The 20,201-nt window shown below is 37.0% G+C and overlaps 3 protein-coding genes across 6 annotated transcripts in view; 2 read left to right on the forward strand and 1 right to left on the reverse strand.

Annotated features, from left to right (window-relative positions):
• Window positions 1-255: 255 nt before the first annotated feature.
• Window positions 256-13,714, forward strand: rcan1a (regulator of calcineurin 1a). Of its 2 annotated transcripts, none has more exons than XM_077217038.1 (4): window positions 256-741; window positions 11,654-11,827; window positions 12,197-12,356; window positions 12,499-13,714. In XM_077217038.1, exons 1-4 carry the CDS (start codon window positions 619-621, stop codon window positions 12,666-12,668), a joined length of 627 nt encoding a protein of 208 aa, XP_077073153.1. In that variant the 5' UTR covers window positions 256-618; the 3' UTR covers window positions 12,669-13,714. The 2 variants fall into 2 exon arrangements, with proteins under 2 accessions (XP_077073153.1, XP_077073154.1); XM_077217039.1 differs by lacking the exon at window positions 256-741 and adding an exon at window positions 9,653-10,684.
• Window positions 13,715-16,215: 2,501 nt separating this feature from the next.
• Window positions 16,216-18,190, reverse strand: dnajc28 (DnaJ (Hsp40) homolog, subfamily C, member 28). The gene is made up of 2 exons (XM_077215297.1): window positions 18,063-18,190; window positions 16,216-17,501 (listed from the first exon to the last, which is right to left on the reverse strand). Exon 2 carries the CDS (start codon window positions 17,468-17,470, stop codon window positions 16,337-16,339), a length of 1,134 nt encoding a protein of 377 aa, XP_077071412.1. The 5' UTR covers window positions 17,471-17,501; window positions 18,063-18,190; the 3' UTR covers window positions 16,216-16,336.
• Window positions 18,191-19,466: 1,276 nt separating this feature from the next.
• Window positions 19,467-20,201, forward strand: part of mab21l3 (mab-21-like 3) — a 5,616-nt gene continuing 4,881 nt past the window's right edge. For 2 of the 3 annotated variants that reach the window (XM_077215192.1, XM_077215194.1), the window contains exons 1-3: window positions 19,467-19,616; window positions 19,883-20,035; window positions 20,129-20,200. In XM_077215192.1, coding sequence (XP_077071307.1) covers window positions 19,569-19,616; window positions 19,883-20,035; window positions 20,129-20,200 — 273 coding nt within the window. In that variant the 5' untranslated portion in view covers window positions 19,467-19,568. The remainder of the gene's footprint in view (window positions 19,617-19,882; window positions 20,036-20,128; window position 20,201) is intronic. The other variant, XM_077215193.1, reaches the window with a different exon arrangement.

Here is a 20,201-nt window from a genome sequence, read left to right on the forward strand (position 1 = left end):
ATAGCCTACGGCTCTGCCAGAGATGAACAAATTCAAGGACAGCAGGCTACTTGTATTCTAATAATCTCTTTTTATGCACAATAAATGTAGTGACTGACTTTATTGGCAAATGTTTGCAAGACGTTTATTTTGATATTTTGCAATCTGCAAAAATACATTAAATGGGCAAACAATAATTTAGTAAAAAAAATTGTACCGCTCAGTGCGTAAACCACATGAAACACATTTCTTAACTGTCATTTTCGGGGATGTCTTATACCGCCCCCTGCTGGAATTATTGAATATGAAAAAGGAAACGGGAAGTTGTCGAGTAGGTATGTCGACGAAGCTGGCTGTTTTCCGCAAATTATGGTTAAATCGAGGTTGGTTATAACTTCCAGTTTAAAAAAACAAACACATAGTTTATATTTTAAAAAAAAAGGATAAACTGAACACGTCAATGCCGATTAAAAAATCGGTTACCAAACCATGCGTGAGTCGTTTAGGGTGATGACTTTGTCATACAGTAGACAGATAGCTTAGCTTGCCTCGCAAGCCATATGATTTACACAAGAATTCAGTTGGAATCAAAACTATTTAACGACATAGACAGTTTCCTATCCGTTACATATTTACATTATGCAGCCGTCAAATAATGAGGACAGTGAGGCCACCGTGGACGTGCATTTTACCGAACTGACTGATTCACTGGTGGCCTGGAAAGTTCCTGTGGATGTTTTTGCCATTGAAAGTCCTTTAAGAGTAAGTAATATTGATACTCCATCATCCCTCTCATGAATCTTATGTAGACCTGGCATGCATATATAACCGAAATAAATAGACCAAAGATGCATGGACTATGTTCATATATTGGACTTCTAAAATGTCATTGCATTGAACATGAAAATATCAAACCAAGTGTCCTTTTCAAGAAAGATAGCACCTGCACAATTTTCAAACAAAATATTTTACATACAAACATTTTTTTGTCTATTTTTATTTTGACTAAAAAAAAACTCTTAAAAAATGTCTGTAGTTCAAGCATCAGATATTTTCTTGGTTTGACATTTGTGTTATCAAATGCAAAAGTTAAGGACATCATGAAGTTGTAGAGTTGTTGGCTGCACATTATGCTGTGTGAATGTGTCATGCTCTATTGAATTGAGCTCTGGTGATTGTGAACTAATCTTCACCGTAATCTTATTTAATGAGCCATAAGTAGATATAATCTTTCGCCTAATGATATGATGCAAGCATCATTTGATGATTAAGCAGTCGAAATATGGTTGTATAAGTTGTTGTGAGTGTAACTGGTAAGATTGTAATATTCTTTTGAATGCCAGTAACTTGGAAAATACTGGCTTTTTTGTTGGTATAAATGTTACAACGGCTAGTTAACCTTTTGATTAATGGAGTTTTTGGAATATTTATGGAGATTTGGACATCAGTGGTGTGACTTTAACTTCCCTGGATAACAGCCTCTTTGTTCCTCATTGTGAGAAGGAAAATAGGAACTTGGGGAAATAACAATCTCATTGTAAAAGTTTTTGTGTCAATCCAGAATTTGTGTGGATTGGTTACATATGGTTTATCAAAATGAAACATTTCAACCATTTATCTTGGTACACTCTGTGTTCTAAAGGTGTCTTGTATACTTCCACCATAATGTGTTTAATGGCAGCTTATGATGATTTATTATATTCCTCTGCGTCCCTTGAGTTTAGGTCTGAAATATTGGAGTAATTTACAAGTCAAGCTGAGCGAATAAACAAAAACAATAAATAACAACCCATAATGGACTCATTTGTTTGCTTTTTTTCCCCTACAAGATTATTATGACATTGGAGTGGTGAATAGGTGTGTTTGTTATGGCTGAAGAAATTTTCCACTTGACGTCACTTTTGTTGAGCTGTTACACAAATCCTAGTCATCAGACAGCCTTAAGTCAAGTTGTAGACATTGTTATTATAATGTACTAGAGAAATTACCTGTTTCAACTACCCTTTTTTATATAGTCCAGTGACGCACTACACAGTATGTAGTCAGTTTGTCATGCCTGTTGATAAATTACCATTTGTTAATAAGACTTTGGGGCGTAATACACAATAATGCAAGCAATGATATCCAAAGAGAAGTTGTCTATAGCACAAGTAGGTGGTTATATTTGAGTCCAGGCAACAGGTTTCTGGTGTGTGCAATTTTCCAAATAGGGTGGAAACCTTGAGTTGAATGGAAATGGGATGAGAGCATAATAGAGATAGAAAATAGTCTGCTGTTGAGAATGGATAAAATGGAAAATCTGTTCCATTGTGTTTTGCAATGCGGAAACAGGAAGCAACATGTATTACAATGCTGATGGTTCTGGTCCTAAAATATGATTGAAGGAGCAGGTCATATCCACTATGCTAATTCTCATTAGCTATGTTTACATGGACACCTTTTGTTTCTTTCAGTCATATTGAAATCATCCCGATTGATGAATCTGTACGAAGTGTTTACATGAACGCTAAATAAAGTGATCGGGTTGATGTGTACGTCTATGTCTGTCACAAGTTTCAAATTGAATTTGATCTTTTGACACACTGCAGGAATATACCGAGTTTCCAACTGGCGCATACTAGCCATCCTCCTTTTCTTCTTTTAAAAAGCAGTCTTAATATATTTATTTCAGGTCCTAATTAGGAGACAACAAGCACATGAAGCTTTGCACCATGCTGCTTATATCAAGGCAGTAAAAAAACCCATTCCCGTGCCCAAAACAAGGCGTCTGCAGATGAGAGTCTGAAGGAAGGACTCCTGCCCCCCCCGAATGAGATCGCGAACAGACCGACGGGGGGCCCTGCTTCCGCTACTTTCCGCTGGTCCCTGCGCCATGCTTGGGATGGCCCTGCTGATAAGACAGTGTTGTCTTGCACCTCTTTACAGATGATGGGTGTAGGGAGGATTTTAGTTTGACACGAAATTTATAAAACTTTATACCAGTACTTCTCAAAGTCCGGACCGGGAAGGAATTCAATCCGGACCCGCCTCCATTTCGTATTTCAAGAGCACTAATTGTGTGTAAGGGATTAAAAATCTGGATTTCCTATTTTGATAAACGCATGTTAAAATAATTTGTTTATTTTTTTATGTACTTTTTTGAGATGGTCCAAAATTAAAAAGAAGGCGAGATATTTAAAGTTTTCCTCCGTGATTTAGTTGCCATGACATCCAGTGAGCGTGTGACTTTAGACGTAATCGGGCGCGCCCGCGACGCGACACTTCACGACAGTAAGCGTTTGAATGGGTGTGGAGGATGTCATTGTCCAGGAAAAGAAAAGTTGACGAAAAAAATAGAGTTTTCAAAGATGATTGGACAGAGAGGTATGCGTTCACAGATATCCCAAATCTCCCGGAAGTTCCAGGAGTCTCCCGCATATTGATAGCGGCTCCTGATGCCCGCAAATTAGTTCAAATCTCTCGGAATCTAGAGCTCGCAAGCTCCAAACCGTCCAGCGTGCGTACGGCAGAGAGGGAGAGAGCGAGAGACAATGCTGGCTAATGACCATGGTATAAGCGGGATTATCCACGGCTAGTGGAGGCACCCACACTCCGCTTTGTGTGGTTCCTTGCCTCCACGTTCTGGACTTAAAATGGTTTAATGCACAGCAAGCTGAGGATTATCCCTTTTCTTCAGTCCATTCAGTCCCAGCTTGTTCAGTCCATCATACGTCATTATTACCCTATAGTTCTACGTCATTGCACATGCGCATAACTTTCCAGTTTTGGTTTTCAATCCGATCAAATGTTTACATGAACTATCGAATGAATTAAAAAAGGTTTTAAACCACCCCTCACAATCCGAATGAATTTTAAATTGAATTTGGCCAATTAATTCCGATTGATGTGGTTACATCATGTGACTTTCTTATTTTGACTGTGCTACTTGTCCGATTACAGATGGATTATTAGGGTCCATGTAAACGCAGAAACTGAGAGGGACACAGCCTCCCAAAAATTCATTTAGTGATCAATCAGTATGAGTTTTTCGATTGCAGAAACATTTAGTTTTTTTTAACATTTGTTTAGCCTACATTCTTGCGGAGTAGCCTTGTTTGAAACTGTTGTAAAATAGCTGATATACACTTGTTATTGGATAATAAATTGAATTCTGCTTTAATGGGTAAAGTTACTACTGCAGTTTGTCTAACATCGTCCTTTAGGTCGAAAAAATATTCTATATAATTATGCTGCTAGTGTTGGTCCTATTGTACACACTTAAAGGGAGTGATGCACCACAATTTTGGCAAACAAAAATGTTCTGCTGAAATAATTTTAAAGGGCTGATATCATTGAACTGACATTTCCATTTCATTCACATGTTTTGACTGTTTAAGCACATATTTCATGCTCACAATGTGAATAATGTAATAATATGTATTCATGAACGCAGTGTGGACGCACTTTTCCATGACTGAAAAGGATGCATGAGGAGCAATTAGCAATATGTAAAATTTGTTCGGCAGCTCATTGCAGAATAACTTAACTATGACTCGTTCAATGTAGAATACGGCACCCTGAACAGTATACTGAGTTCAGTTACCGAATTACCTCAGTAAAAAAATAATAATAATTTTGATACATCACTTTTAAAGTTCACCCAAAAAGAAAGTTTTGTAGTCATTTACTCACCCTTATGTCATTCCAAAACTGCATGACTTTGTTCCTTCTGTGGAACATAAAAGATATTTTGAGAAATGTCTAGGGTCCATACAGTGGAAGTTATGGGTCACCAAAACTGTTTGGTTATGAAGAATCTTCAAAATATCTGCTTTTGTGTTCAGCAGAAAAAGTCATACACAGGTTGGAACGGCATTAAAGGTCCAATGACGTTAATTGAAATGCGCAGCATTATTCAATGTGTTGATGTAATTTCCACTGAAACAGAAAGACAAGGCGGGACATATTGAACAGCTCTTCCCCTTTTTTAAAATAGTCAATAATAGCGTTTAGTTCAGAGCTCGGCCAGAGCCGTTGAGCTCAGTAAAGCTGCAGTTTAATCCTAATCTCTTACCGTTTCTCCTCCTAATCTCTTCCATATCGCTTTAAAATATAGATATTCGGTGTAGAATTCAAATGGGTCCGATACGTTTTATGTATGCGGCAACTTGCGCATGATCCACTTATGATTGTGTCTCTGGACCGTACCAGACTGTGCGTGCTGCAGCGGTTCGCATGACACTAGACTTAAATCGCCTCAGCAGAAAGCATATTTACACTGTCTGAATCGTTCCCTATCCCCTTTAGTGCACTATGTGCCATTCACCATGTAGAAAATTCTAAATGTTTGAGCAAGTGACCGATTTTCGCAGCTTAACCGTCTGTGTCTATGCATCTATTTATCTATTTAATGTAGGGGGCGGGGCGCTTTAGATTGTAGAGAGCATTTGATTGGACAGAAAATCTGATCAGAAGCTGAAGTGCAGTGATGTCCATATTGGCTGAAGTGAGAGACGCTTATATCTTCTAAATGGGAATTTTGTCATTGTTTTGGAGCACACTAGTTTATAAATAACCTTAAGGCTGACATATTCATACAAAAAGAATACCAAAAAAACTTCAATTTTGATTTCATGGGGAATTTAATAGAAGTAAATAATGACAGAATTTTAATTTTTTGTAGAACGGTCAATTTAAATGTGGTTACCCTAAAGCCACACAAACTTTATTTGGCTGCATGTTTTCATGCACACTTTTTTTGACTGGAATACACAGTTTCTTTTTGCATTCTCAGCAGTTCCTAGCTTGTATTTTGACTTGGCTTATTTCTTTTTTTTTACCTCCATAATGCAGATGATTGATCATCTCCGCCCCAGCAAACAAACCTAATTTCAGAACCTATCATTGTAGTACCATCTTCCACCCTCGGTTCTTTGAACTTGCCTGTTTACAGTGGAACAGTTGTAAACAAACTAGTGCAATATATGCAGTTTTGTGATCCACCTGTAGCATGCTGTTTTCCATCTGCTTTCAACTCAAGCTAATGAACATTTAACAGCGTGGGAGGTCTAAAGTCTTAAAGGGATAGTTCACCCAAAAATGAAAATTAAGTTATAAATTACTCACCCTGGAGTTGTTCTAATGCTGTATGCCCTTCTTTCTTTTATGGGCGACAAAAGGAGATAAAAAAAAAAATGTCCCGCTCGCACTTGCGGGTGAATAGCGACCAGCATCAAGCTTTTAAAAAAAGTATGATCCCATGCGACACATGTCGTAGTATATTCCAAGTGCTCTGGTAAACGATATGAAATTGAATGTATTATTTAATGATAATTCTGATCTTAGCCTTTGGTCTGTGCTCGTGATTTACACATTCGTGAGACTCTATTAGCAGTTCACTCCATCTCGCCCAGAAAAAGCACACGTTGTGAGAAATCAAGATTTACAAAAACTCGAAAAGAAATATAACGCCTATATATAACCCCCAAAAAACATCTGAGTACTTTCTTCACTGAGTTAAATACGTCCGGACCAGAACTCTGATAACACTCAGAATGACAGTTGACAAAAGTGAACGCATTAACTTGCCTTACCTTGTGTTACCTTAGAGAAGGATGGGAAAGTGTATGGATGGTATTTCATGTCACGTTTTTGTTATTCTTAATTGCTCTCAACAGCCAAAGATCTTTCTCCTGCCACATTCACCATTCGCTTATAATAGAAATTCTGTTCAAGTTTCCAAATGTACAACCTGGTAGGGTATATTCACAATATACATGAGGATCTAGGACATTATGTGTCATCATCTTCTGTTTTTATTAATATGTGTTGCAAACAAAGAAATTATTGTCTATTGTTAACATTAGAACGTGTTATGTAGTTTAGGCCGCTGTAAAATGAAATAAATCAAAAGCCTAATTTCACTGGCTTTATTGACCTTTGCTGCTTAAGTGTAACTAGTTAAGAAACACTTTTCTGGGATATGTTACACTGTCTAGTTTCACTGTATATTTTCTCTGCACTTCAGGCAATAAATGTGTCAAAATGTGTGGCTTTTTTGTGTGGTTATTCACAGTCAGCTGAGTTTCTCATGGTGAAAAATCCACTTTGGTTGCTGCTTTCTGTGGAAAGTCTGGAAGGAGTTTTGACACTTGCTCTGTGCGACATGGGTCCTCGAGCTGTCATAAACTCAGCTGGGTGTCTCAGTGGAAAATATAAGCTGTTCTTTTTAAATGTGTCAGCTAAATTCACATTCCCTGAGCTAACCTGATATCAAAACCACAGCTAGGGTCTTATAAACAAAACACTGACTAATTTATAAACTTTTTTGGAAGTTGGGACCCACTTCCTGAATTGTTGCTTCTAAACAAGAAATGTGCCATTTAAGTGGACAAATGAGTGACATCAGCCTGTAAGTCATACTCATAGTTTCTGAAAGCTTGAAATGGAGCCACGTCCTGACCTTAACCTCAGGGGCCGGATGCATAAACATAGCCATTACGTTAAGACTGTGTCTTAAGTTCTAGTATGACCCACTAGCAGTTTGTCAGGGGCAGTCAGTCTTACTTTTTGGTATTAAATTAGGCCAATACGTTTTTATGTAACTGATTTTAAAAAGCTATGAACAGTCTAAACGAAACAATCTTGATGTCTAACTTGTAAGACTAGTCTTAGAGGTTTATGCAACTGGCCCCAGGTCAGTTTCGACTATTATTATTAGGTAGGCTAATAATGTGCTCTCACCTTGTGCCATGGCCCACTTTCCACCTTTACACACATTTCTAGATGATGAGTTAATTTGCCAAGAAATAGATAGCAGATACTTTTATTTTCCATTACATTGATTGCAGATGATAAATTCATTACAACGACAGAAAATAATATTAATTTCCTTTGGGGAGAGATAAGAATTTAATTTGCCATTTGACTAAATAATGACCCGTTACTTACTTAATATGTAATCATTTTATCCACATAAAATTATTTTTAAGTTCTATATTTACCAATACATAAATGGTAAATGTAAGAATTTTCTTTTCTTTACATTGACTAGATAATTTTATTTGCTTTTACTTTGATGATTATTATTACTATTAATAATAAAGTAACATCAAATTAAGGCAAATTCAGTTGTAAAATAATATTAATTATTATTATAAAATACTTTTAAAAACTTAATTTGCAGTAGATGATATTTTTCTTGCTGCAAGTTTTACGTTTGATAATACTTTTATTTGCTGTAACTTAAACAGTAAATAAGAACCTATTTGTCATTACAGTAAAGATAGATAATAATATTTGTCATAACTTTGATGGACTTAGCTACTATTTTGGATCTAGTTAGCTATTTGAAAATGAGGATTTATTCTTGTTTTACGCTTTGACTGGAAAGAAATGTTTTTAATGTATAATGTTTTTCATAATAACACCTGTCGGATGCTTTCCACCCGTATAAAAACGTACTCAAAATACAGCAACACAATGCTGCTCTGTTCACCATTTTCCACCCTGTGTTTCCTCCTCTTTGTTATTTGGTTTAATGTTTTTATTTTTTTGCTTTTCCATTCTCTAATAAGAGGCTTTGTTCTACTGGAATCCCAGCTTTTTACTAAAACATCTGCACACATGACTTACAGATGCCTATGGCTATAGATCTCTCTTATCTCTTTACCAGATTGAGAGGTGGAAAGTTTGTGTGGAAAGAATGGGAAGAATGTTCACTTCAAGGTTTTATATAATTTGAGAGATATAATTAGTCAGTTAATATATATAAAAGAAATGTGCTTGTGATTATGTGCATGGACTAAAGAATAGTCAGTTAGTTATGTTATGTCCAGTTTTAGATTTTTAAATCAATTCGAAATCCGTCTCCAGCATCCCACAACTTTTTCCAGTGCAGTTTTTCCCTACTTTCCTCTATATCTCTACTCTCCTCTATATCTCTACTCTCCTCTATAATAAAATGCCAATATTAATAAATATAAAAAATGTTTTAGAAAGTAGTCTCTTACTCTTATAGAAGGCTGTGTTTATTTGATTTAAAAAAAAAGTAAAATGGCAATATTGTGAAATATTGTTACAATTTAAAAAAAAACTGTTTTCTGTTTAATGCCTATTTTAAAATGTAGATCATTCCTGTATGGCATAGCTGAATTTTCAGCATTGTTACTCCAGTTCTCAGTGTTACATGATATTACAGAAATCATTCTAATATGCCGATTTGTTGTGCAAGAAACAATTTTAATTATATAGGCCTATCGTATAAAAATAGTGCTTCTTAATAGTTTTGTGAGGACCGTGACCACTTTTTTTCAGGATTATTTGATGAAATGAAAATTCAAAAGAACAACATTTATTGGAAATATAAATATTTTGTAAGATTACATTGTGTCATTTGTATTTGTATTTAGCAGTCTTTTCTCGCAATGCTGTGCACAGGTTGTAGTTTTTTTATTTTTAGAACTACATTTTAAGTGTTATCAATCCTAATTAATATATTCCCAATTTTAATTAAAAGGCCAAATGTGTTTACCTTCATAGATTACCGTTAATCTCTGTGCATCAGCTGTACCGTCGTCAGTTTTAGTATTTAGTAATAGCTAGTCTCGATGTTTACACAATCGAGAGGGAGAATATGGATAGTGTTTCTAATAGGCTACTTGCAAGACTCGGAGAGAATAACGTCATGCAGATCAGTGTTAAAAATAAGCCTGACAATGTGACAGCTGAATGCCACTTAAACAGATAGCAAAAGAAAAGCTGCTCTCAGTAATAACGGGACAAAATCCACTGCCTGGGACAAGCAGACAGTCAGACAGGAGAAAACGAGAGGAATTAACACCCATGGAAAATATGCTGCGGGCAGCGCTTGATAACACAGCTGCCCTTCTGCCCAGCTCAGCTGATTTAGATTTTCCATCAAGATGGGAGGGGAAGCGTAAAAGAGATATAGGCTACAGTGAGATGAGCGATACAGATCATTGTTTTACCACATCGCGTGTCCTGAAATAGTGTGACTAAATTGAGCAGAGATTGGCCGAACTGAATCTGAACTGCATGGAAAGCAGTGTCACATAGTTTCCAGGACTTGCACTCTCAGGGTGTGTGTGTGTGTGTGTGTGTGTCTGTGTGTATGATTAGTCAGCACAGCAGAGCCATTCGTTTCAGTAGGCTACAGAATGGAAAAGTGAGGCGGAGTCTGCAGTGGGCGGAGCCTGTTGTTGGGCAGTTGTGAGGCTCTATAAATCGAGACGGAGTGAGCTGCAGTCTTACCAAGCATTCCAGACGTTTGATCGGTCGTGCAGGAGCAGAGGCGATTCCAGAAGATTCTCTCAACAACGCAGCGTCACGTGACCACAGTAGCCTACAAAGACGCTGGTCTTATATTTGTATAGCCTTCTCATTTTGACCCATTTCCTTTCTGAAAATGCTTAAGGCTCTCTGCGGGACTGAGACCGCCTGAGAAGGACAGGAAAAGCAGGAGCGAAGAGGTTGATTTTTAAAGCATTTGTTTCCTGAAGCAGGCGTCATTCGTGTCCTCACGCTGGGGAAGGCAAAACGGACACGTCTCAACCCCTCCTGCCCTTTACGTTCTCTAACCTCTCAAGTCCTCCGGAGAATCCGTCAACAGGCTTCAGTCATGCACCTGAAAACCACGAAGTGCAACCCTTTCTGCCTAATAGCTTCTTTAGAGGATCTGGATATGTTTAACAGACCCGAAGAGAGGGTAAGGCTTCATTGACATGGTGCCTTACAATATTGAAATAGCTACATTTTAAATAAATAAGTTACTAGAATAATTACATTAAACTGCTGTAATATAGTTGTTTCAGCCATTAATCAGAATGAATGACAATAATAGAAAGAGATCCGAAAGCTGTTTGAATACCCTTAACGTTTTACAACCTTTTGTCTTTTATTGATGATGACTATTTGATTTGTGTGTGGTTTGGGGTTGACCAAATGACCTACTTGTGTATCATTTATGTATTTAGCTAATGATCCAGTTTCTTTGGTTGTGGTAGGGGTGGTTAGATCATGGAATAAGATGATGTTGGAACATTTAATGAGCGTTTGTATGGACAGTTTGGGTTTTTTAAATCTTACATAAGCTCTTACGCACACATGCATACTACAATACACCTATACCCAATAGGAATAACCCAGGATATGGGGATCATACTCTACTAAATCTCTGCATAGCTTGAAATGGTCCATCAGGATAGTCCGTCTGCATGTTCGCAGTGTGCAGTAAGGCTCTGTTACCTTGGAAACCAATATCTTGTCGAGCACTGACAGACGTGGTCATTTTTAGGATGTGTATTAGATTAGTACTATGTGCGTCAGTAAGGTTTAATATAGAAGCGTTTACTGAATAACAATCTGGCAGTATCCCCAAAAACATGATAAATGGATTCAGCACCATAAAGTCGTACGAGCGCAGTCTCGCCACAGGGTGGTTGGTAATCTAGTGGTTTAGGATTAAGTTGTTTTTTTTTTTTTTTTTTTTTATAAAGGTTGCCAGTCTGAGCCTAAATTGTACACTTTCAAACACTTAACATCAGATTGCTCTACAGGGAATGTTTATGTATGTACTCTTCTTGCTTCAACAGCAAAATGTTCATTTCTTACTGCTGTTTCCACGAATATTCATAGTCAACTGTATTAATTTGAGATGTTTTCCTCTCATCCACAGGCTAGTTTTGAGGATCTGTTCTGTGCCTTTGACCGAAACGTCACCTTCCAGTTCTTCAAGAGTTTCCGTCGGGTGAGGATAAACTTTACCAATGCTCTGGCTGCTGCGGAGGCAAGAGCAAAACTCCACAAAAGTGACTTCAAAGGCACAGAGGTGCGACTCTATTTTGCCCAGGTATGTCACCTAAAAGTAGCCTATAAAAATATCTGTGTGTGTAAAATATTTGTATTATTATTTGTATATATTAATATTATACAAGTGTGCGTAATAACAACAATGACATTGTTATTATATAGTATGTTATTTAATAAATATTTGTTATTTTGTTTTATTTTTCTATTTTATATATATATATATATATATATATATACTTTTTTTTTACTTTAATGGCTTTCCACTTTGTATCAGGATTTATTTTGCAATAATGACCAACTGACTGTACATTATTCCTTCATTATTACTGTTTATTGCACCACACCTGGTTATTTGCCTGCTTTTTGTATACTTATTATCACAAAAAAAATATATACATATTTTTCCTAGTCTGTGCACATTGGCAGTCCACACTTGGAGCCTCCTAAACCAGATAAGCAGTTCCTCCTGTCCCCTCCTCCGTCACCTCCTGTGGGTTGGGAGCAGGCAAAGGACGCCACACCTGTCGTCAACTATGACCTTCTGTGTGCCATCTCCAGACTAGGGCCAGGTACAACACATGTAACGTCCCCCATTTCTCAATTAATCTTTTTTCTGAATGGTCCATACTTCTGAAATAGGTCAGCGATTAAATTATTAATTTAATTTGGCCTGCTTTGAACTTCTAAGAATAAATTCTCTCTGTACGCCAGGTGAAAAGTATGAACTCCAGCCAGGAACTCCCACCACTCCCAGCGTGGTTGTTCATGTTTGCGAAAACGATCAAGAAAGCTCAGGAAATGAGGAGGATATGGATGGTGGCAGACGTCCACGTCCAAAAATCATCCAGACCCGTCGTCCAGAATATACTGTCACGCAGTGATCCTAGGGAACTTCTCATTGTGCCATAATCTTTGCTTTGCTATCACAAGACCCTCTGGGGGATCTGTAGGGTTCTCAGACCACTAGAGGACGCCTTAAGACAGAACCTCAGCCCTGTGGAGAGAGACATAGTGTATATGTCCACTGTCTCATAGGACAATGCGGTTCACTGCATGCGTTCGTTCGATGGTAGAGTGACTCATTTTTCTGCAGGCTGGGGGTTTTCAAGAGTGCTTTCATTGGTAACTGTGGCCATGGAGAACATCAGTCTCATATTGTGTAGTGTTTTTGTATCTTGGGAAGCATGTTGAATCCCAGTCATTGGGTGTGTTATGATTACTTTGTATTTCCTTTTAGTTTAGCTTGATATTTTCAAGCTCTTATTTAATTAACACTCAAGTGCAAGATTATTGGAACTTGAACTAGAGTAAATGCTGACTATGAAGTAAATTTTTTGTCATAAAATGTGGGGGGGTTATTTTTCCCATTCATATGGCAATTGTAAGTCTCATTCCACCTTGTGCCTCAGCATGTTCCTAAATTAGTCACAATTTAGTGCTCTCGTATGACTATTTTTATTTGTCTTGATGTCCACAGCTTTTTTCTGGGGGAAGGTGAGTTGGGGTATATGAGAGTGCATTGTTTTAACATATTTAACAAAACTGACTCTTTTTTTTTTCTCTCTTTTTTTTAATTCCCAAAGTAGTCTTTAAGGTGCGTTTTAGGATGTACTGAAATGAATATGGTCCTCAATTTCATGCACTTGAGTCATTTGTAGGACCATAACACTGTAATCCGTTTTGATTGAGGACTGTTACACTCTTTACCAGGATGAACATCAACTGATTTTATTACATGGAGCTTAATAATATATTTCTGATGCTTTTTACTGTTTGTGATGTCTGTATATAATGGTATATGTTGTTTTGTTTTTTGTATTTTACTTTGTTTTGAAAATGTCACTGACTTGGAAATGGCTTGGGTGTTTGTCCTGTCATAAATAACAGCCATAACATGTCATTAAAATAAGTTGTTTTTCTTAACAAAGTTGTTCTGGCCTTTTCCCTTTTTAGTAAGCAAAACTGTATTTTAGTCTGCAATATTGTGAGTGTTCTGACTTTCAGCCCACATGCCTCTTGAGTTTTATGCATTTAATCATTTTCAAAAGATGACTCAGCGTACATCCAGTAGGCCTATGCTGGTATCGCAATCATGACGCAAGTTGAGGACTTTTCAAGGATATGTCTCCTTTTTTTTTGCCTTGAAATAGAATCTGTAAAAGTCTCGAATGCCTTCCTGCCTGCTTCAATGTACGCCATTGTTCAACTTGCGTGTGGAGTTATTTAGCATCAAGGTCAAGCTGGCAGAGGTGATAGAAATATCTACAGTCTCCATGTGACTCATGCCCATCTCCACCAACATATCTGTTAACTAGCTTGTTAAAGGCAAAAAGATACATTGAAAAAAACATCACTCTGTCCTACATAACTGTTAATTGGGAATGGGGCTGAACTGTGAAGAATTTCATTAGTCAGCTAGTCTTTTTTCAGACTCAGATTCTCCTCCCTGAAGAAGCTGATGACCTTGGCTTGTTAGATTCATTAAAGCTGTTGACATCTTAAGAGGGTTGGATCACTGAGTAGGTCTCTCCATGTTCATAATGGGGTGGAACCATGATCTCAAATAGTATCCTGTCTTCCTTAGTCTATTTTTTAAGGTACGACACAAGAGGACTACCAGGAAAGATTCACAACACAATTGTTGGCTTCTCTTGCAGTAAACCAAAAGTTCATATTTCCACCAAGGACTATAAGGTATGTTTTTTTATAATCATTTTATATATTATTTTCTTACTGGAGAAAAAAAAATTTATATATATATTTTTTTTTTTTTTTGCATACCGTTCACCAATGCTTGAGTATTAATTCTATTTTAATATATAGCTAAATGTAATTTATTCAGCAGGCTGTACTCCAGTCTTCAGTGCACATGATCCTTCAGAAAGCATTCGATGCTGATTTGGTGCTCAAGAACTTCTTATCAATATTGAACCATTATGCTGCTTAACATTATTGTGGAAACCGTAATACTTTTTTTCCACAATTCTTTGAGCACAAGAAAATGCAAAGAAGCAGCATTTATTTAAAATTTAAATCTTTAGTTGCATTATAAATGTCTTTAATGTAACCTTTTGGTCACTTTAATGCATCTTTGCTGAATAAAAGTATAAGTGTCAAGTTTTTATCTTACTCTTACAAATCTCAAACTAGTGTGTATACATAAGTAAAATTATTTTCCAACATTTAGGCTTTAGCACTTAGATTAAAATAGTAAGATGATGAGAAACAAATTCAGTCAAGTGTGTTCAAACATTTGACTGGTTTAATATATTTGGCTATAAGTATTCCATCAGATAAATTAAATAAGTTATCGAAAATACTATGATGGATCCTATCTGTATATTTATTGAGTTGGCTGTCTGTGTCAACAGTGGGAAGAATGCTAGAGCAGAACTACACATTTGTGCATTCTCTGTTGGTATCCTGGTTGCAGCACTACTTTAATGAGACATGGGCAATGGGAACAGCTACATACGTGCCTCCACATCACCCACCTTCGCATCTGAGTGGAACTCTGGTACATGATCAAGGTCACGGCATGATCTACATCTGTCTGATGGTGGGACTCTTCAGTTTCTTTACCTTTGGCATCATGTTCAGCTATATCCGCTCAAAGAAGGTGGAGAACTCACAGGATCCGTATCATCAGTATATAGCTAAAGACTGGGATAGTATAACATCACCTGTGGTCATCAGCAACCCGTCTGCTCTGGGACACCTTCCAGGGTACAGTGGAAGACAACAGGAGTGGGCCTAGATTACTGTCGTTGACTTCTTTAATCTCTATACGGAGTATAAATTTGATTTTCTGTTTCATTAAATTAAAAAAATATATATATTTATATGTCTCTGTTGTTCATTTAATTGAATTCAACATTCAGTTTTGTTTTATAAATGGTAAAGGTTCATCTCAACTGCAGTCTTAAGGATAGTGCACAATATCCCAACAAACACCATGCCTCCAACAGTTGAGGGATTTTGTTGGATCAGTGTGTTATTCCTGTAGGCATTTGTAGTCACAAAATGAACGTGGAATTGGAATCTGTAAGGTCATTGAATGTTTGAGATGTCTGGTATTTTCCAACAATATGTTACATAATCTGACTTGATCATGAATGATTGGCATGGCAATGAGATATATCTGTAGTCTACTTCAAATAAATGTTATTCTATTTTTTGGCTATAATTCATCAAAGAATCTTGAAGAAAAAAAAATGACCAACCAAAATTCAGCTTTGCCGTTACAATAAATTACATATTGAAACATATTCAAATAGAAATCCATTACTGTATAGTTTATTTATATATATATATATATATATATATATATATATAACAAGTATTTAGTATGTATAAATAAGTATTTATACAACAAGGTATAATTTATTGCCTTTAATCTTCTGATAGTTTTTAATAAGCAAGACTATAATTGTTTCATACTTTATTACAGTTTTAATAAGAAGTTGAACAAGGAAGGGTCAAATAAATTTGAATCACATTAATAATAGGCCAATAGGTGTATTACAACTCTGCATTTTTGAATGTAGCCTCATTTAAGTAGATTCTGCATCCATGTGATGAGTCCTTGTCTGGTGTGCTGTGATGTTCTTGCGGTCTCCATCTGCTCATCTTGCTTCATTTCTTTTTCTCTTTCCTTCTCTTGCCTAAGCAGCTGATCAGTTTTCAGTATTTTCTCCAGCTCTCTCTTCAGGCTGTAATGCACCATCTGCCTGCTCATGAGAGGGACAATCAGGTTGAAATTGTCCACTTTCTTGTTGAGTTTCCCCAGTTCATCAGCAAACACAGTGCAGTGCTCCTTCCACTGGAGGGTTTCAGGGTGTCTCATGGGTTCCCCTAGCCTGGCCCTGACCTTCTGCAACTTTTCCCTCATTTTAGCGATGGTTTCCCTGATCTCCTTCTGTACCACAATCCATTCAGGCTGGTAACCGTTGTCGATGAGGATTCTGTTGAGGTTGTGCGTCATGGGGTCCATATACGGGTTGTGATCAAACTTGTTGAGCGGTTTGCCGGTGCCACTGAGGTTCTGGAAGTCTCCACGGGCCATAGACTCCTGGATGAGGTCCTCAACCAGCCTCTCTATCGCCTGAGTGATTTTGATCTTCTTGCTGCGCAAGCGTGCATCCCGGGTCACCATGGCTCCTTCTTCCGTGGCTGCCTTCTCCATCTCCTTTCGCCTGTACTCTAGAACCTGGTCGGTGGCACGGTCAACGCGAATCTGCCGGTACTGTCGTTCTCTTTGACTGGGAGTGCCAGAACCAACTCCTTCAAAACTGAGGTAATGTCTGTGTTGAGGGGCATTACCTTTAACTTTATCTTCCTCTTCTTCCTCCAGCGATTGGTTGTACTGTGAGACAGACTTCTGCCGGCCGAGGTGAGTAAGCACAGCCCGATAGGCCTCCTCTATCTGGGAAAAAAGAGCCGCATCTGCCGTGGGAGCACCGGAATCTGGATGGTAGAGTTTGGCCATGCGTAGGTAAGCCTCCTTGACCTCTGCTGGGCCGCTGGCTCCATCTTCAGGTAGCTGCAGCAGACGGTAGCTCTCTCTCAAGCTGTGGACGATAGCTCTAGAGCTGAGGGCTCGCAGGCTGAGGGAACAGTACAGAGGCAGGAGAGAAATGCGAAGGTCCCCGCTGTGTAACCGTAACAATACCCAGCAGTTCATTGTGCCTTTATACAAAAAGCACCGGAATATACTGAAATTACAAGATAAAGCTAAAAATAATTAACATTTGAGTAACATTTATTAAAACATTGCTTCAGAAAGAAACTATCAAACCAAACACTAAGTTATGCAAAGTTATACAAAATAAATATGAATATTGTAATATATTTCACTGGAAAAATCTAAGATTTAAGACAAATATAAAAATATTAGTGTAAAAATTTAAATAATAAAAATGACAGCACTGATATGATATATCTCCTGATATCTTCAAAAATTAAACCATCGAGCTTTTATTTGGGCAGAAAACCATAAATGAAATTAGGACCCATTATTTACATTACATGTTATTACTTGTTAGCATAAGAGCTTATTGCTACTTCAGATTTTACAAAGTGTTGTCAATAACTCGTGCGCTAGTGTTTCTAGATGATTACGATAAACATATTTGATTATTTGTCCAGAAAATACTCCAGTGTTATTGAACAGGTTTGTTGAAGCATGAAAGCTAATGCTCAAAACTAACGTTACATCAAACATGAACACATTGGGTCATTCAGCCTAAAAACAGTAGCCTATAACAAGGACATACCTAGCTCGGATTTCTCCACTGCAGCGTGAGTTAGGTCACCATGTATTTAGGTTATATGAATGACACCGTTTTGAGAAAAAAAAAAATGCACTGGAGTTTGTTATATATTAATGTCGAACAGCTTGCTGGGAAATGTAGTCACTGTTTTCAGGGTAAAGCGCGTTATCTAATTTGTCCTTTAGATGGCGACAAAAATCAATAGCCGAATTTTAGAGGCATTCATAAGAGGCATAATTCTTTCTCTTTTAAAAAAAAATATATTTATTATAAATATATCTAGCCTACCGCTGTCCTCTTTGCACAGTGATTTAGTCTGGAGAAAATGTGAGGAAACAATCCAGGGCCAGGGGTGTGTTTCCCAAAAGGATTGTGAGCTAAGTTGATCGTATTCGTATACTGACCACTGATGCCAATAGTTATGTGATCTAGGCTTACAATGCTTTTAAGAGACACACTCTTTTGAGAGTCCAGCAGGGTTCATCATTTGTGCCATCTAATTGCATAAATAAGTGTTAGGGCTATTTATGATGTTAATGAATTGGTATTACACTGCCTTATTAATTGGCCAGACACTGATGACATTGTTCACTTTCTCTCCACCACTGACAGCAGAAGGTTAATGTGTGTTAATGGGTGGAGTGCAAGTGATTGGAACAATGTTTTTCCATATTGCGATCACATGACCTCTACTAAATTAGACTGTGTAAGAAGCCAGCCAATTCATGCACATATTCATGGACATACTGAGGGGTCCAAAAGTCCATTTCATTAAAAATTATTATCATTGTATCACTATTTGGTTTGTCCAGTGCTCAAGCTGCATTAACTCATGAATTTTTCTTATTCATTTTATGCCAGAACCCCTCTTTGTTTTTAATTTTTTTACAAGTCCTAAACTTTGTTTATTTCCAGGCGTAAAAAAAAAAAAAACATGGATAAAAAAGTGGCCTCAGATTTTTTGACCCCATTGTCTTTTTTTTTAAATCCTAAAAATTAATTTGCAGGCTTAATAAAAAAATTAAAAAAAATTAAAAAAAGGATTCAAGTGGTCTTAGATTCCTCTTTTAAAAAAATATATTTATATAATATCTATTTGATGATATTGCTGAAATTAGCTTATATTTGATATATTCAGACTGACATAAAAGCACAAGTTTTAGGAAGCGTTGTGTAGTTGCATGTTTGTTTATACCAACATCTAATGAAGGCTAGATTAAAACAAAACAAATGTTTACATTCAAAATTCTCTATGTGTGTGCATGATCTGCCATGTGAGTAAGCAATTGGTGAACTCATTTGCCCAGAGGAACATGGGGCTTTTTAGCATCTCAGAAATCAATATTGTGAGATCAATGGGTCTCTGCTGAAGTGCTTTTCCCTCGTGCAATCTGTGTCACACGTACACTAGGACACAAAAGAACTGCTAAAAGGACCACAAAGACCAAGCTCAGAAGACTTAAAAATAGCATTCGAAAGAGAACACCGATTCTAAGGATAGACTGCAAAATGACCAGCTTCACAGATGAAGATCTGGACAACTTTTTGCAAAATCAGGTGACCTATTTATGCTGTCATGAGTTTTATTAAGCACTAAGTTCTAAAACGGAATACTTAACTTTTGTTGATTTATGATTTTTATCTCATTTTAATATTTTATTTTATTTGCAGTTAGATAGCTTAAAAAATAACTTTGGGTAGCTTAAATATTTTTACATTTTATTTTATTTAGTCAGATAGCTTTAAGGACACTGTTTTGGCTTGTTTACAAGATACTAATTTTGTTCTTATGTATTAATGGTTAAATAATGTGTTATTGTCAGGTGGATCTCAGACATCGGCAGGTTTCAAAGTCTGTAGAAGATGTGCAGAAAATCATAAAAGATCTTACGGCTGCGGTCAGCTCAAAGGATGCTCGTTTCCAGTCCATTGCAAACTCTGGAGTTCATAATGCCAGCCTCAAAGTAATACTTCATGTAGGCTTTTTTTCTATTATGCAAATAGTAACATTTAATTATGGATGCTTTTTTTAACATCATAATTCCTCTGGTGTCTACAATCCGATTTAGGACCAGACGGCTTTAGTTTCAAAATGGTCTGCATTACTCCGGGGAAGATGTGCATACAACCCTGCAATCCAAG

The sequence above is a fragment of the Siphateles boraxobius genome, unplaced genomic scaffold (genome assembly GCF_051911475.1).
Source record: "Siphateles boraxobius isolate OS27281-9 unplaced genomic scaffold, OSU_SipBor_1 7, whole genome shotgun sequence".
Lineage (NCBI taxonomy): Eukaryota > Metazoa > Chordata > Actinopteri > Cypriniformes > Leuciscidae > Siphateles > Siphateles boraxobius.